The sequence below is a fragment of the Cynara cardunculus genome (assembly GCF_001531365.2).
Source record: "Cynara cardunculus var. scolymus isolate 2C chromosome LG 8, CcrdV1, whole genome shotgun sequence".
Taxonomy (NCBI): domain Eukaryota; kingdom Viridiplantae; phylum Streptophyta; class Magnoliopsida; order Asterales; family Asteraceae; genus Cynara; species Cynara cardunculus.
In genome coordinates, this window is record NC_037535.1 from 18,513,425 (window position 1) to 18,531,976 (window position 18,552).

General features: G+C 35.4%; 1 protein-coding gene across 1 annotated transcript in view; it reads right to left on the reverse strand.

Moving 5' to 3' along the window:
* The window catches only part of LOC112517090 (separase), a 22,852-nt gene extending 5,209 nt beyond the window's left edge, over positions 1–17,643 (reverse strand). The window contains exons 1-19 of the mRNA XM_025124409.1: positions 16,985–17,643; positions 15,028–15,205; positions 14,828–14,935; positions 13,397–13,537; positions 12,927–13,297; positions 12,605–12,704; positions 12,348–12,473; positions 10,794–11,087; positions 10,604–10,720; positions 10,216–10,437; positions 9,963–10,073; positions 9,140–9,271; positions 8,689–9,054; positions 8,498–8,587; positions 7,015–7,278; positions 6,803–6,926; positions 4,308–5,096; positions 3,418–3,655; positions 901–1,000 (exon numbers count right to left, since the gene is read on the reverse strand). Of these exons, the coding sequence (XP_024980177.1) occupies positions 901–1,000; positions 3,418–3,655; positions 4,308–5,096; positions 6,803–6,926; positions 7,015–7,278; positions 8,498–8,587; positions 8,689–9,054; positions 9,140–9,271; positions 9,963–10,073; positions 10,216–10,437; positions 10,604–10,720; positions 10,794–11,087; positions 12,348–12,473; positions 12,605–12,704; positions 12,927–13,297; positions 13,397–13,537; positions 14,828–14,935; positions 15,028–15,205; positions 16,985–17,643 (4,530 nt within the window). The remainder of the gene's footprint in view (positions 1–900; positions 1,001–3,417; positions 3,656–4,307; positions 5,097–6,802; positions 6,927–7,014; positions 7,279–8,497; positions 8,588–8,688; positions 9,055–9,139; positions 9,272–9,962; positions 10,074–10,215; positions 10,438–10,603; positions 10,721–10,793; positions 11,088–12,347; positions 12,474–12,604; positions 12,705–12,926; positions 13,298–13,396; positions 13,538–14,827; positions 14,936–15,027; positions 15,206–16,984) is intronic.
* Positions 17,644–18,552: the final 909 nt, after the last annotated feature.

The following is an 18,552-nucleotide window of genomic DNA, read 5'->3' on the forward strand; positions in this document are numbered from 1 at the left end:
ACAACAGCATGGTTAGGGGGGTCGTGACGGTGACAATGGTGACATGGTCATGGTTGGGACAGGGGGTGGCGGTGTTGGTTAATTTGGATGTAAATGGATGGAATTCAATTCCTTCACTTATGCCAGGAAATGATGAATTCATCAATTTGTGGAATTCAAAGGATTCCATCCATTTCAATATGTGAACCAAATGAAGGAATTGGAATTTGGTCCAATTCCTTTGAATTCTGCAAACCAAACAACACCTAAGATTCCGGTGTTCTAAAAGCGCTAGGCGGAAACACTAATCCTTAATTGGTTAAACAGGGAGTAAAAATGTGTTAGGCAAGCTTTATTCAAAATAATATAGTTTGAATAAAATAATATTTAGTGTTAGAGTTACCTATTTATCTCGTCACTGTTATGAAAAAAACATTAAGCAAAGCTAGACAATCAAGTAAACCTCCAAACCGCCTATGCTAGGTTAGGCAAACGCATAAGCAAAATAAGAATTCATTTAAATATATAAAAATACAATTTTGTCTATATTATGCAAACATCTGAGAACTAGAATGCTGATCACATGCTATATTGGAAGTTTCACTGATAAATTTACCAAGAAAGATTGGTAAGATTCTCTCCTAGTTGAGAGAAGTTGAAAAAAAGAACAATTGACCTTTGCTTGAACTTTTGAGATGAAGCAATATAGAAAACTCCTTAACAGCCGATTAAGTGTCCCTAACTAATCAATGCATGTAGGAAAGCTTAATCTTAGGTGGCCAATTACGTAGGCTTAGGAGGCAAAACGCTCAAACAAGCACTAGCTAATTGTCAATTCATGAACCAATACATCATTCTATAACTTCATGTTTATTTTTCAAAGAAGAGATGAATAAACCAGAAGTTTGGAGCTATAATAACCTTTTGAAAAAGCATTGGAACCTCCCGGCAAAGTATGAAAGCTAACTTCAAACCCGACACAACTACTGGAGCAGGAATGAATGAGTCACAATCATGGTTCCTAGAAACAAAGAGAAAAAAGATGGCGCATTAGTAGAATCAAAAGACGTGCAATTCTTCATAAAAATAAACTATTTAATTTTAACTAAAAAAAAGCTATTCCACAAATCAAAATGGAGAATGAATTATTTTCCAGTACAAGCTAGAGAAAACTTTACGAAGATTTATAATTTCAAGTTTACGATTTGAAACCAAGTCTTCATATTTTCGTGATTTGAGGTTAATATTTAATGCCATCAAATATAAGTCAAACAAATGCTTACTGGAATTACTTTAGTTAAATATCAAATCAAGGTGTCGTAATTGCGTGCTATAGCCGATACTTTTTAGTTGGCCTATTTCTTAGTAGGGCTTGTATTTTTGTTTTCTTGTTGTTAGGACATCAACTGATCTTCATTGTCTTTTACTCATCTTTACTCATCGTTTTCTTCTGCTTTCTTCTTCTACGATGCTTTCTTCGCCACTTTATAAGACTATGGTACAAAGCAAGCACCAAGCAGAAGGCTTTGGTCCTTCACTGTTGTCTACTTATTAGACAATTAAGTGTGATATATATATATATATATAATTATATTAGAGGGTCTAGAGTGTAAATGTATCTCTTATATATATATATATATATATATATATATACATATCCCTGATTGTAATCGTGATTTACATATACAATACACAAAATTACCAAGTTTATCTTGGTATAAGAGCCAGCCCTAGACACCCTACAGCTGCCACCCTACAGCTACCATCACAAGGCAACCCTAAAGCTACCGCACCTGTCTTCTACCCTACGGCTGCCACACCTTGTGCTGACCACCCTCTGCCATCACAAGGCAACCCTAAAACTACCGCACCCGTCTTCTACCCTACGGCTGTCGCACCTTCTGTCCAATGATAACTATTGCAGCTTTCACTCCAACCGAGAAAACCACCCATAACTCCCACAAGTTTGGTTTCACTTTATCACCAAACAACTATGGCTATTGGAAGGCAATGGTTCAACCGTTCCTTGTTACAAACAACCTGTTGGGCTATGTTGATGGCACCATTCGTTGTCCACCGATGACTATCTCATCATCATCATCTGGAAAAGATGCCGACGGCACCACAGTAAATGTATCTCTTATATATATCCCTTATTGTAATCGTGATTTACATATACAATACACAAAATTACCAAGTTTATCTTTACTACTTTGCTTTTTGACTTTTGACTATAGTATACAACTCTACATACTACTTGCTGGTAACTTGGTATTGACATTGATCTTTCTCGAGTTCTCTTTTCTTTTGTTCTCTTTGATCTTTATCAAGATTCCACAATTCTGATAATCATCCTTTTCCTCCTCTTTCAGGTCCAGTTCCCATATTAGCATATATTTAAGTTCTATAATATATATATATATATATATGAACCGTTGTTCTTTGTCCACTCCCATCGTGATAACCTCAATATGAAATAATGGTCCTGAACGCTATTTTAGATTTTGAATGCTACAAGACAGGACTGAGAAAAATCCTTAAAAACTTTCTCTATAAGATAAAGGCAAGCAGTAGAAATTTAAAGCATAGAATAAAGGGTAAATTTCTTCAAAGAATAGGATCCTAGAAATGAGGATCAGAGTGTTGTTGACCATTAAAAATTGAAGTATAACTGCTTTGAGGTATGATTAAAATTATTATTTATGTTTAGAGAACAATCTACCAAGCATAATTTTACATGCTAGAAGAAGATTTTATGAACTTTTTGACATGCATCCATCTTGGTACATGTAAATTATAGTAGAAAGCTAGAAATCTTTTTGAATCTTCATAATCTTCCTGGCATCCTAATGTAAAAGTACATTTGAGATCCTATTTCTCTAATCATGTGACTTAAAATGTAGAACTTCTATCACAGACATCCTATGAGTTAGAAGCCAAAATTTTGGACATGGAATTGTTTCGTATGTGGACTATGTATTAAAAATTATGTGTCAAGATACCAAGTAAAATGGTGGTTCTAGGCATTATTTCAAAAAGGGCAGTCTAAGCATAAAGAACACTACTAATGCCTCTGGCAACATATTTCAAATAAATCATGAGGTACAATTTTGTAAACTTCTATCATGAAAAGTGGCATGTTTAAGTCTGAGTTTAGTTACTATCGACTGGGTCTTTCTTCTTTGATGTACCTCTAGATTCCTGTTCTTTCGACTCTGCTTTTCAATTAATTTGGATTTAATATCTTTGCAATTAGCTCATGCAAATGGGCATGTTATAAGTCCACTAAGACCTTAAATCCTATTGAAACAAGTAGAATCAGATTAAATTGGATTTGGGGCTTTCTGTTTTTGGTAATACTATGAATCCAACAACTTTGGATCTAATTGGACAAATGCAACAATACAATCTGTAAGGATTAAATATAGCATTGCATACCTTGTATCGTTGTCACGAAAGCTTTTCAATGAAAACCAGCATATATTGTAGAGGATTGATGCGTGCTCTACCGCAAAGATATCTCCGGTTACATTTTTCTCAATTAACTCAGCCAGAAAAGTGAACGAGATTGAGAAATGTGATTGGTGAAATGTGCTTCTTCTAAGTAGCACGGATATGCTCTTCAAGAATACTTTATGAGCTTGCTGAATTTCGCCACGAACCCCAAAGCATTTTCCTGGTCATGTACAAGATTGTCAGATGGGGGAAGTGGGAAGTGGGAAGTGGGAAATCGATTCAACAAATGTCTAAACCAAATTGACAGTCCATTAGTGAGCGGTTTAGATTTTTATGTCCTAACAGAAGTTTCTTGATAGCACTATAATAAAATACAAGTATGCCAAATTAATATAGAACTCAGGATGCAGACAAGTTATACACCTATGATTTTCAAAAACAACTAAAAGAAAAATTAAGCATTCTCATGCATAGAAGGGGATCGACTGCAGGTATATATGTGGTAACACAAACAGAAACAGCGATTCAAGAACATACGAGTATTTAACTTCCTCAACCTGGCAAATTCTTGATTGATCTGAGTCATTGTATATAAATAACAAAACAATAGCCTGACATACTAACAACTAAATATGTTGAAATACAGCAAGTTCATGACCCAAATTTAAGTTGCCGATATCTTCATATATATATATATATATATATATATATTATTAGAGTAGATTAAATAATATTAACAACGTAAACTTTTTAAACATAAAACTATGCAAACATGACATACGGTGAGTCGGTGACTTAATGCAATTTACATGAATATTTTGTCCATATCTATAATGATAAACAGTAGGGTTTTCAATTTATTTTTTTCATACCTCTCCCGGTGAGTACTCTAAGCAAAAGACGCCTGCGAATGCACTCCCATTTCGTTTGTATAATATTTCTCAAAGACAACGATTTCATAACTTCAGAAGGAAGACAATGCCAACATTTTCCTTCGTCACAAACACATGTAGCTTCACATCCACAAGCAGCAACGTGGTCAACGTTCTGTGGCCCCTTCCCAATAAGTGCATCAGTGCAAGCATATACTTGCTTTCTATCTGAAAACTTGTAAACATCATCGTGCACCTCATTTAGAGCATATTCACTTCTTTGCTTAGAAGATCTAGTAATTCTTGAAGTCATCCGTTGCTCCTGTGGTAAAGGCTTGGTGGTTTTCTTATTCTTCCTGGTTACTTTGGATTGGATTGTTTCCTTCCCACTAATTTTGGAGAGAGAACTATGCTCGGCCTTATCTCCACAATTAGATGAAATGCCTACAGCTTTCCCAACAGACAAAAGAGCGTCACAGAACATTGTGTTCCTTGCACTTGCTTCCTCAGGATTACTAAGACAATTTCTCCATTCATAAAGTTTCAGATTCTCTTCAGCAGAACTATAAAAGAATTCAGCATTTGATAATCCCTCGTACAGTTTATTACCAGTGGTGCTATTGAAACGGCTTCGAAAGAGATCACCAAATTGTTGATCAACTGTAACTTCTAAAACCAATCTGCACTTCGAGCAAGAAATGAGACTGCAGTTATCAGCCAATATATGTTTAGCACTTTCTAGCTCCTTTTCAGCTAAATGCCAAAGTTGTTGCTTACGGTATAGTTTTCCTGGAAAGAACAAGCGAAAATTCAACTGGATACCTATTGACTTTAAAGCGACCAATGAAGCACAAACATAAATACAAAATACAAGTATGGGCATGAAACCCAAAATATGCCAAAAATCTTGGAAGAAAAAATAGGTTGGGATATACAACTAATATTTGATAAACTTGAAATAATTGGGGTGTATTCAGCAAAGCATTGTCCTAAATGTTTAAGGTTTTACTCATAATATCCTCAATGGTCAAGGTTTGACTGTATATATCTGGATCCACCAATCAGCTCAATCAAGGGGAAGTCTTCTAGTAACTCAAGGTTTAGTAAATGAGGTACTTTATAATCTTATAGAGTGGAAATGGATGAACATTGTAGTTCAAGTTGCTTCACGAAATGCCACACCGAACATACTGGGAATATGGTTTATTCACATGCAAATGGTAGGCCTACTCTCGATGATTACAGTTTTTTCTATAACAGTTACAAAAGACCACCAGCTTATTAAGATAAGACCATAACATAATGCAATCCAGAGAAATAGCAAGCCTGTTCTGAACTACTTTTGGTAGTTGTCTTAAAGCATTTCAAGAATATTTACAAGGTCAACTAGTGCGCTATTACAGGGTGAATAATCACCAAATCGCATTTATGAACTCATATTTGTAAAAATAGCAAACCTCATTTATCACATCAAAATAGCCAAATAACTTGATAAACACATTATGAATGAACTTGTTGCATCATATAGATGATTATATAACTTTCTCGCATCACATGAGTCAGACAACCTCATTTCCTCGCAACACACTGGTGCGAGGACCTCAACTCATCGCATCACACTGGTGTGATAAATCATTCTTTTCGCATCAATAGGATGCGATAAAACAACTTGTCGCATCACAAGGATGCGATAGAACTCACTCCTCGCATCATATAGATGTGATAACCACTTTTTATCGCATCAATAGGATGCGATAACTCTAAGTCATCGCATCACACAGATGCGAGAACTTCAAGTCCTCCCATCAAAGGGATTTCTCACTAGACCTCAAGGTCTAACCCTCATTTTGTGTTCTAAGAATGTGCATTACAAGTCATACTCAACCAAAGGACAAGGGAAAAGGGAGATTGTGAAGTGTTATATTTATACTTGCATGGGAGATTGGGCCTATTAAACTTGATATTGATTTGTATTGATTGAAAAATAATAATAATCTGATACACCTTATATAGGTAAAACTAATTACACTTTGGACCCTAGACAATATTAATAATATAAACTAGACTAGTTGACTTAGTCTAACAGGGCCAACATGTTATTCTTTTGTATCAGAATACTTGTTATGTATTGAAGTGTTGTATAGAGATATTGTGGAAAAATTCGGTAGCTACTTGTAATGTAGCCTTTGTAGTTAATGGGACGATTTGTGTAAATTATATTTCATCATATATGGAAATATATGTTTATATGCAAATGTGATCTTGGGGTGTTACAAGTTTGGTATCATCGTTCAACAAATAAAAATTATTTTTCTGGATACAAAATAATATTCACAAGTACTACCTAGGGTCTGAGAAGATGCAGTATTTCAATCACATATATTACATACAAGGCACCTTTAGGTATTCGTGCTTTGTAAGTGACCTCATTGGGCGAATAACAAATTTGGCTTGAACACACGTGGGAGAACATCAAAGTAGACAAAGTGCATTACCTAACGCAGCAGAAAAGGCGACTAAAAAGATTGGCAACGCTTGGAAAAAAGAGATGTCCTTCCCCCATCGTAAAAGAGTTTCAGCTTCAGAACCATTTCCAACAATATCTTGAAGGGTCCCTATCTGAATTATATTACCAAACATGTGACGGGAATTTAACAAAATAAAAAAGGTTGGAACTCAATGTAAAACGTAGAAATTGAAATTCCACCTGAAGGGTGCTTTCAAGATAGCATCGAAGTATATTCCATGGAGTCAGTATACCGTCATCAAAGTCGCTTGAACCCTTAACAGATGACCAAGCTGCTGTGGCCACTGAGGAATGCATGTGGAAAGTCTCAAGGCCGAATCTGCGTTTCTGAATGACTTCTCCATTAGCACCAACAGTATCATTTTGTTGCTCTATTGAGTACATAAACTTTTTATGAAAAAGTTTGCTACGCAGACGATGGGCTTCTTTTGCATGTGAAATAGCCTAAAGAGAAGAGATAACCCGTCAGAGAAAATTAAGTTCTAGGCGCATACAAGTAATCCACTAGGAGTAGAAGTTCAATACTAAAACAAGGATGATTGTCTCGATTGAATCAGCAAAACACTATTTTGAAGAAAGAATAAGTTAAGATGTGTGGTCGAATTTAAAAGAATTATTAACGACCAGTCACGAAGAATTATTAAACTCCCCTACGTGAAATATGTCGATTTTGCTCCTTTCCATTAGAGGTAAAAAGAATAGCAACAGATGTAACCATCAATAAGAGGATTTGCTACAACTAAAAAAATATAGATCCTTTCTGTTATAATTACCTTCAAGAAACATGTTTCAGAACAGCAGAAAGGTATATATGGTTTACAGAAGAAACATTGGATGCAACAAAACCAAGTCACTTTACAAAAAAGGGTGTCTTGGGTAACAAAAAATTATATAAATGTGAAAGGCAGGACCCCAAACTAAAGGCCACTGCTTTGAAACGTCTTTATTGCAACACATTATTTATCTTACGTGCAAAGTACTAAATAAGATTTTATTGCGTAAACGATTATCTATTTCCCAAGACCACCTCTCTGAAAAACTGCACGTTTCTTTTAGTATGCATGAAATTCACCCCAAAACAATATCAAAGAGCTGACTTAAGGAGAGCGAGGATGGATGATATTCGTGTCCCACAACCCACAAGGTTCACCACTTTACAATTTCTATCAAGTTCCATTTTCAAGCCTACACAAACCAGTCTTGTTGAAATCATTAAAGGCTTGTTGATGTTGAGATTCAGAAGTGGCAAAATGATGGTTGGATCAGATCGGGTTAGAAATAAAATCATTAAAGGATTGTTGATGTGGAGATTTAGAGGTTGCAAAATGACTGTTGGATTGGATTGGATTGGGTAATTGGTCAAACGGGCAATATGATTCTAGTACTAAGATCTACTCAACTTTGTCAACCAGAACTTCAGAGTCTATATGTCCCTAACTCATCCCTGGTAAAATAAAAATTCGAAGAGAAATCCTCACAACATTAATTCAGTAAAGATTAGTTATCATGATAAAGTGACAAATGAAACCGATAGGCAAATCAGTTCTAGAGGTATAATTTTGTAACCAATAAGTTTAAGAAATAAGACATACAGAAGCAAATAGTACTTCAATCTGCAAATAAAACATCTATGAACTACAAGATTTGAGAAAAAATTAAGTACCTCAACCATTAATCCCCTTGCAATCATGCTTTCACCCAAATCATAATATAGTTGTGAAGCAAGAAACAAAGAAGTGTTGGACAGAGGAACCTAAAACATAAAATCACGGTACATAAAAGATCAGCATATGTATGTGAATTCTGGATATAATCATAGAAACCAGGTTATACAATCAACCCAAAAAATCATACACTTTTAATGAGATCAGATGCAGACTGCTTGACTTCATCAATTGTTATGTCCGCTTTAGTAGCATGATCATGAATATAAGAATGTGAGGATGAAAGGGTAGAGATGACTATCAAACTCTGCCGAAATCCAACTTCTAATGATTTTGATCTCTTCATACAACTTGTCCAGAACTCCACCGAGTTGGACAAAGCACAATGCTTAGACAATGCCCTGATGAATTCATCATTAATAGGTGAAGCACAAAGGGCATGGCTAAGGCTCCTGAATTGCCAAAGCAAGGCCAACCAATCATTCAAAGGAACATTCTTCCACGAAGAAAACTTAATCATAGTTTCATATATCAGCAAATGATCTACCATGTATCCCTGTGGTAAAAAAACATTATAAAACAATGAGTCACTTCAACAAATAACATGTCCAAAAAAAACAAAGGCCAACAAGAAAAAGAACCTTCAGAGATATCAAATCAACAACATAATGCAGCAACGTAAGAGTCTTCTGAAACACCATATCTTCAGCAGATTGAGAACAATCTGGGCTCGACCATAGCTTTACGGCATTGTCAATATCTTGAATAAAATGCTGTTTGCACCATGAAAAGTAAATAGAAGAGAAAAAAATGTGATACAAGGATACATGAATGAAAATTTTACAATGTTTGTTTTTTTCCCATTAAAACATGTCAAGAAAAAGCTGTATGCTTGGTAAATGATTAATTGTTTGCTTGAGTGCTGAATAAACAGTCCTTTTTTTGGAAAGAGGACCGGACCTCTGGCAAAAAAATGACCATTTTAATCCATGGTTGGATTAAGTGTTAAATGAAAAATGAATGTTTGATAAACGTTCTAATAGAAAATTCCAAATGACAAAAAACCGTCAATTTGTGAAATGGTTGATTTAGTAATAAAATTGATAAATTCATTACTGATAGAATTCCTGCTTCCCATATATTATTTTAAATTTAACACGCAATATTTGAAGATGTGATCGTTTTTACTCTTACGACAAAGCTAACTGGTAAAAACTAAATCATATGTGTTATTTTTGTAAAAAGGTCATGTTGGTATCATCAAACTAATTTCAACACAAAAAATCAAATGGCCTAAATGTAAGAAGTTTTAGCTTAATGTGGAATGGTAACCAAGGTGGCTTAAAAATATTAAGCCACCCGTCATAAAAAAACATACTCATATGTCTAAACGAATAAGCCGCTCGGACAACTAACTCATGAAGTTGTAAACATACAACACCTTAGCTTTCTACGAAGTAGTACCTTTGAGTTTGGTTCCGCCTCCTGGGTGCACAATGCACGTAAGCAATAAGCCTCAGCTAATAGATAGCACATTGGACCACGGTCGTCCTTGCTCTTGTTATACAAGTCACTCTGGCTCAACAAGTATATAATTTCATAAGAAAATAAACAACGGGAAAGAGGGAGAAACAAAGAAGTGCAAAAAAAATTGTTGGAATCAAAGAAGCAACAAGAAGAAATAAAGAAAGTAGAATCCAAACTGAAGATAATTTACCAGTGTAGATATTGCTTCAGATAAATAATTAATACAACCATTCAGACCTTCAACTCCACATGCCCGTGATTCCATTCCCTTTGCAATGAGAATCCTAGATTTTTGTAAGCAGCTATCCTTTGTACTGTAGATCTCTTCTAAGAGGATGTTTGTGATAGTCGTTTGCATTGTTTTACTTAATTTTGGATTAAGAGACTTCATTTCCTTATACGCTTGAAGCTCCTAAACAAAAGAGCTACAGATCTCAACAATTATATTTATTAAAAAATAAGTTTTTGCAAAACTGCAATGAGTGCCATAAAGAGAGCATTAAAATGGGATTCTAAAAAAATACACAAAGGACACACACACACATATAGAGCGAGGAAGAGAGAGAGAGAGAGAGAACCTGCTCTAATAAACTACCAAGAGTTTCCTTTGACACTTCCGAAGATGACATTAGAGAATATAAGGTTGGAACCCTATGCTCAGCTTCTTCAGGGTCTTTTATTCGTTTACATTCTATCTGCAAGCAACAATAAATCCGATAGAAAACAATGTACATTAAATATACCAGAAGGAGATGTTTTTTTACTTACCTTCACCCATTGTTTAACCAAAGCTTCCGGGCTCGGAATCTTGGCAAACAAGCTTTGAGCAACAAACCAACTTCTAAGATAATGTGCAAGGATCTCACTTATCTCCTTGCTACCACATTGGTGAAGTATGTCCAACAGAAAAGCACTTTTTGCACATGCCTCGGTGACAAAACCAGCTATGACATCCTCCGAGACATCACTAGAACACCCATCTCTGCTTGAAGCAAACATCTTGCAAAAATGTAATACGCAGTTCCATGCTGCTTCGCAACATAATTTAAATGACTCTGTAGCCTACAGACAGAATGCATCACTATTGAGAACTCAAAACCATGGTGACAACTGACAAGAGAATAACAAATGGTGTGCCAGCGTCGACATATCCTATTAACAACATATGCCAACATTGGTATCTCGAAACCAAATACAATATTATCATAGGCAAAGTCAACACAGGAAAACTGAAAAGTGATTAATTCAGTTAGAAATATGGCTACTCGTCAACTGTACATGTGTTTTCCAGATTGTATTCATCCTTCTAGAATATATGCAATTTTACAGCATGTTGTGTTAAGTGCAAGTTCAGCATTCCACTCAAATATATGCAGTAACAACATCCCAAACAGTGTCTATAGACTTTCAGATTTAACAACACATGTAACAGTTCATAATCAATTCTTTGATATCCTTACTATTCACTTGAAATGATTTAGTGATCAACTCTTTGTGATATAAGCCACTGCTGTTTTACTTCGAAAGGTAGGAAAGCAATTTGAAACATTTTAAGCGGAAGTCCCAACCAACTTTCTTTCCCTTCTCTTCTTTTCTTGAAGTTACAAAGGGAACAGAACTTCATTAATAACTTCAGGTTAAACTACGGATATAAAAGTAGTATTGAATGGTTTGCTACTCTACCCAGCCCAAAAAGTGCATAAAAACACAGACCAAACAAAGAGCAGAAAGAAGACTCAGGCTTCTAATAAATTGGCTATAACCTATCCACCTTTTGTTTCATCTCCACAAATATTATAATACAGAAGTGGCAGGCCTTTACTGATAACTTGACAAGCAAAAGTGAAAGCTTATTACCCCCTCCTTCCCAAAATAAATGTCCACAATGAAAAAGACACACAATTTTAGACGTGTAACTGTAATTTTTAATTAACTAAATGACAACTTTACCCTTACTAATAGAAGTAATGAACTTTTTCAATCTCATAGTTAAGGGAAGAATTAGAAAGTAGGCATTTACTTCTGAAAGTGAACATTTATTTTGGGACGAACCAAAAGAGAAATGTGGGCTTATTTTAGGACAGAAAGAGTAATAAATGATGGCTAAAGATTACCGTAAATAACCAACTCTCACATAACAATAACGGAGACAAAAAAAAGTAAAGAAAAAAACGAGAGAGATGGTGGTATATTTATTCAACAAATTGTCAAGTCAAACTCACATAACTAAGACCAAACCAATGTCCCAAAATAGCAGGCTATGACTGATGTTGATGCATAATTAAAGATTTAGGTAGTAATACACAACGGTATATGTAGTACCTCTTTTAATCTGTTAGTTCTGTACAAAACTATACCAACATTGTGCAAAGAAGCAAAGAGAAATTTCAGCCCATTGGCGTGGACCCAATCAGCTTTGATAATATGTGTAAGAAAATTAGTACTCTCCTGCAATGAGTAACGACAAACATAAGGTTGATATATATTTTGGATATGCTACCATATTTGCTGCAACCATCAAGAATATGAACAACAAAATATATAATTGTGTTCATCAAGATACAACAATAAATATTAACCTCGGCATTTTGCTTTGTAGTATATGAGAGTGTGAAAGCAGCTGAAGCTACAGCGAGTACAGCTCGGCTGTTGTCCTCATATACATTTCTCTGCCTATCACTGCATCCGTAAATCAAAGAGATGAAACTATGTAAGTAGCTAAATCAGCATATAAGTGGTAAATAAACGTAACAGAATAAAAGAAGCACAGCAACACAGTTCAATTCTTGGCTTCCCATGTTGTTATGCTGACACATTAAAATTTAACTTTGGTGGAAGCCTTAATGAATCATGATAAAAGCAAACAAAAAAATTACATACATCAATATGCCATTGGCTTACCCGTAAGCAAGAAAAACAAGTCTGAACTGATGAAAAGCATCCTGAATATTAGGTAACGACACGTCTTCAAGTCCACAAAGTATATCTTTACGCTCAGAGTTTATTAGCTCAGAAAGTGGCTCACACAAAAAATTTAATGCAGTAAAGTACAAAGCCTTATAGGTGCTTTCAAGCTCTTCAGCACTAAGTTTATATGAGCCATGGGTGTTAATTAGCCTCTGTAGCTGATCCTCCATGCTAAGCAAAACCTTGGGGATAGAAATATCCTTTCCAGCTTTCGGCATTTTGGAGTTGCCCCCTCTTGAATGAGAATTCAAGTCATTGATGGACAGTATGATACTGTAAAGCCTCATGATTGATGATAAATTGACCTACAAACCGACTGTTACTAAAAACTGGATTCTTTTAATAATACTAGCAGGAAAAACATGCAAGCTAAAACACATATAAAAGTACCTGTTAACAAATACCTGAGAAAAGTCGTCTGCTAGTTTGTCGAAGTGAGTTGCAACTGCGCCACAAAAATCTACAGTTGCATTTCGACATTTGATGGCAGTGGCACAATAGTGGACAAGTTCCAGAAAATCTATAAGAGACTTCTCCTTACCGACCTGGCAAGCATAATTATAACCAATGAGGTATACCTGTCGATTATTGTGTTTGGCAGATTGGTAAGGAAAATCCGCAAGAGACGTTTCCTTAACATCACTTGTATGTGGGGCCAGCACAAGACCAGAAACAAAGAAAATGCAGCGGATCTAGACAACAACGTGTGAACTACAATACCTTGTTATCCTTGTTATATCATATAGAATTTTCATCCAACACAATGGTGAGTCTCATTTACTTTACAGTCAAAGTGAATGTTGGTCTTTAATACTGTTGATATTGCACTACCCACATGTATCTAACCTTTAAGAAGCAATTTGTTTTTATGTGTAACAAAGAGGTTAAAATATAAAGTCATAAAACCTAGTTATTCTAGGACACTTCCATATCAAACAAATGTTCCATTGAGAAAGAGAAAGAGAACAGAACTATAAGGAAAATTTTGGTGGGAGAACCTTTTCTAAGTTGAATAAATGTACGTAATTCTTCCTATGATTGCAAGTTCATCTTCTCCATGGATTAGTTTTTCAGAATCCTAGAATCTGTTAAAATAGAAGCCCAACACTGAATTGATAAGATTTGTAAGAATTTTAGTACTCTGTCAGGCACACACTCCTTTGATTCTCTCATTTGATTTTAATTCTCTTAAACTACATCCTATTCAGATGGGTTGTTAGTAAGAATAAATATTGTTTGGATATTAATAAAAAATAATGTAAAGAAGTAATGGAATTGAAAAAGCTTTTTTTATTATTTTCTTGCATAATAGATAATACATATTTGTAGTGCTAAGAGGAATAATTTACATAAATGCTAGAATAAAATCTAATCCTACAAACAAGGAAAGTATATACAATGGGAACAACTAATATCAAATCTTTTGTGATTTAATTTCATGTTCGTTTATGTTTTCTCACAAGATTCCTATATCTTCTTTTCCAAATTGTAGAGCATATTGTTAGATGCTCATAACAACCAAAAGAATCACAATATGCTGGTATGAAGCACTTGGCACGGCAGTATTAATAATGAACACCAAAATGTAACTTTGCTCCTTCAAACAAAATTTTTACACTATTGACATCCTTAACACAGTTTTTCGCATAATAAATTGCCACACTTCTCATTGGAAAATAGAACTTAAGAACATTTGGCTTTACTTGAGCACATGAATTGAGAAATGGAATGATTAGCCTAATTCCCAGCAAAATGTCATCGTGATTTTATAAGAAACTGCTTCATGTACATTTCTCTCAGATTGAAGAAAACACAACAAAAATTTAGATGATTACCTTGCATTCATGAGCCATAGCATCCAACACACAAGTAAGTATGCCTAGACTGAATGGAGGTTGATTGTCCAATTGTGAAAAAAGTGAAGAGCATATCCTGTGTCCAAACTGTATAGAGTATAAATAAGAAAATCCATGTAACAAACCCATTAACCTTCAATAAGGCATTAGTGGGGTGGACTTTAAGAATGGCGCTTCACCTTTTCCATTTGATCATTCATAGACGATCTTGTAAACTCTAAAAATGTTATAAGACAAAACTCATGGGCCAGCTTCCCGTCAAAGCTTGCAAGTTCCCCAACCAGAAACAAAGCACATTTACTCAGATATGTCGCAAGCATTCTGTGCAACTTCTCATGTGCATCCGCGTCTATAATCCTGTCATGTTTACAATTCAACATTTCAAATAAAGTCACCATAGTTGATGCACATGGATACCAGGATTTGTGCATGCACGTCCTAGAGTTTCTACGGTGGCTTTTAAGCAAATAATCATGTACTAGCCATTAATCATATAATGATATAATAATTAATTTCAAGGTTGCATCAAATCATGGTCACGTTGAAAGGTAATTATTGTTCAATCTTGCAATGAACAGAGCCGTTCCTCGGCAACCGCATGATGGGCACTTGCCCAAGGGCCAACAAGCAAGAATAGAGGCCCCAGTTTTTTTATTAGTACTATTTATTCAAAAAGTATATAAAAATTAATTAATTGAAAGTTCTATGACCCTTCACTTCACTGATTCTCTCTCCTAGAAAGCAAAAGAATGTCTATTTATTTTTTCTTGCAATGTCAATTTCTACAATATTCATAAAAGAGCTTACTTACATTTTGACAACATAAACGATGATCATATATTTGTCTCTTATTTTGTGATTCTAATATGAATGGACTGTAAAGTTCAATTGATGTTCTTAATGGCTTTTTATTGGTGAGTTTTTGTTGTTGTGCAAGTACTTACCCTAAAAGTTAATTTCATTTGTATCAAGAACAAGTCATTTGGTTGGTAAAATGCTACTTGTTTTCTAGCTATTGGTTTGGTTGTGTAGGGTTGTATAAGCAATGCACTTGTGAGCCACTAGTTATGATCTCTCTTTGTGAGCTATGTGAGTCCAAAAGCTAAAAAATCCCATTTTGGAGGGTACTCAACTATCCAAGGACTTTCTAATTAAATGAGAATAGTGAGAGCATAGGATTAATTGTCTAAGCTTGCACAAAATTAAAAGGTCTTAGAGCATCTCCAACATATTTACTATAATTTCTCCAAAACAGAGGGGAAAAATCAATATCTTTAAAAAGAATTGCATTCAACTCCAATAGTTTCTCTATTTTGAAGATTACAGTCTTAAAATATTCAATGCATTTAATATCACTATAGAATTTTAAACATTTATACGAAAGCGCAAAAAGTTATTGCTATTATGTTTGGAGGTTACTTCAAATATGAAGAATTCTACCTTCTCTCTCACCCACCTTCTCCATTTTGAAGATGCATTTGGAGAATCTATAGGAGCCAAATTCCACCTAAAAATCTAAAAGATATCTATTCTCTCCATTATAACAAATCTATTGGAGATGTTCTTAACATCTAGGGTATCACACTGGTCTTCAGACAAGCTTTTATTCTAATATTAAGATGCAAGTCTAAACACTAAACCAATATCTCCAAGTATATAACAGATTAAAACAAAACCTTCTAGGAAATTGAGGTTTTAATGATCAAGTATAACAGCATAAAATCTTTAAGAGGCATATGATTATGTAATTTGCTGTTGCTGCATTACGCAACACAACACTCAAAACAACAAAGCAAAATAAAGTTTCTACTGCAAATCATTATATTTCTACAAGATTTCTATTGCATTTGCTATTAGTAGATATATGTTCATATTCTAACATACACATATCTATTTGCTAACAGCTACATATATATATCATGTGTTGTTATTACTTATGTAGTAAAAAATGAAACATATGAATTAACATATGCTATATATCGATAGGTTTATATGGTGGCACTTGAACTATGTTAATACTAATGCAATATTTTTTGTATTTAATATGATTTTTGATAATCAGAACATCCCAACACCATGCTGCCAGCTACTTTTGATGCAATTATAAACAGAAAATGCAAGTATGCAAGACTATACCTCAATTCTTGGATTTCCTTAACAATGGACAATACTCTATGGAAACTTTCCTCATTTTTGCTTCGAGCATTTGAAACACACTTGACAAGTGTCACAACGACCTCTAGGATCAACATCGCGACATCCTTGTCATCATTATCTTTCCCTAATTCTGGAAGAAGCCGTCCCCTTAGCTTTCCACTTTTTTTACCCGATAATTTCCCAATAAACTCGAGCACCGAAAACCCTTCATCTTGCGCATCTTCATATTTCCCCCAATTTTCATAGCAATGTATCAACCGAACCCGCTGGATCTGAACCGAGTGGGGTTTACACGATAGCTGCGACGAAACAGCGTCCAAACAACTGAGACAAAGTCTGTAGGTTTCAAAGAGTTCCGAAGCATAAGAAGAATCGATTTTGGGTGTTTCATTGAGGCGTTTCGGAAGGATAGATAGGGATTTGCTAAGAAAAGGAAGGAACTTCTTAGCTAAGGAGCGGATAATAGTTGATGCTTCGGCTTCAATTTTTGAAGATTTGGAGTGTTTCTTGGGTTTATTTAGGACGGCGGAGAAGGGGTCGAGGTAGGAGGAGAAGCGGTGGTGGATGGAGGAGAGATCAGTGGAGAATTGGAGTTCCGAGAGCAGTGAGGATTCGGTGATGGTGGCGGAATCCTCCATTAGCGTGTGAGAGAAGGGAGTGGTCGAGAGAGGAAGAAGGAGAAATGTTGAAAGAGGCGGGAAAGAAACAGGGATTTTCGAAGGCGAAGGAGACCTGCCAAATTAACTTACAAAATTAGTCCCTCTATTTTCAATTCATCACACCATCTCTCTTCTTATAGTTATTTCTTATGATAGTTGCCGAATGATTTAGGGGCTGTTTGGCAGTTGCTGAATGATTTAGTGCAGAATAGTTAAGAGGTCAGAATGGTTAAGAGGGTAAGAATGGTTAAGTGCTGAATAAAATAATGTTGTTTGGTAACTGTTCTCTGAATGACAATAAATTACCATTTTAACCCTCATATAACAAAAACCCATTATTCGTATTCGATTCAACTTCATCCAAATCATGGGAAGCCTCATGAACACCTTCTTCTTCTTGATCTTCAAAATCATCTTTTTCATACTTAAAAACTCTGGAAAAAAAACATGGGTTCTGATTCAAACTCCCTTCAATGGCTTCCATTAATCCAACCCTAGAATCATTTAATACCCCCTTTGAAGAAGAACTGCCATGGTGAACAAAAGACGACACCATTTCCCACGCCATCAAACCTGTGAGGAGATCGACAGGTACACTCGATTTCTTTTTAGGGTTTAATTTTGAAAGGAAGGGAAGCGACGACGATGAATTGAACGAGGGATTTTGGTGGGTAAAGTGGGCTGTGATTTTGGTGGGTAAAGTGGGCTGTGATTTTGGTGGATAAAGTGGGCTGTGATTTTGGTGGATAAGGTGGCGACGGGATGGTGAAGGCAGATGAGAGGTGGGGAAAAGATGGTGAGAAGGTAGAAGATGGGGAGGAGGGAGATGAGTCTGTAAAAATGGGATGAGACGACGGGGAGAGCGACGGTGACCGGAGATGGCGACGG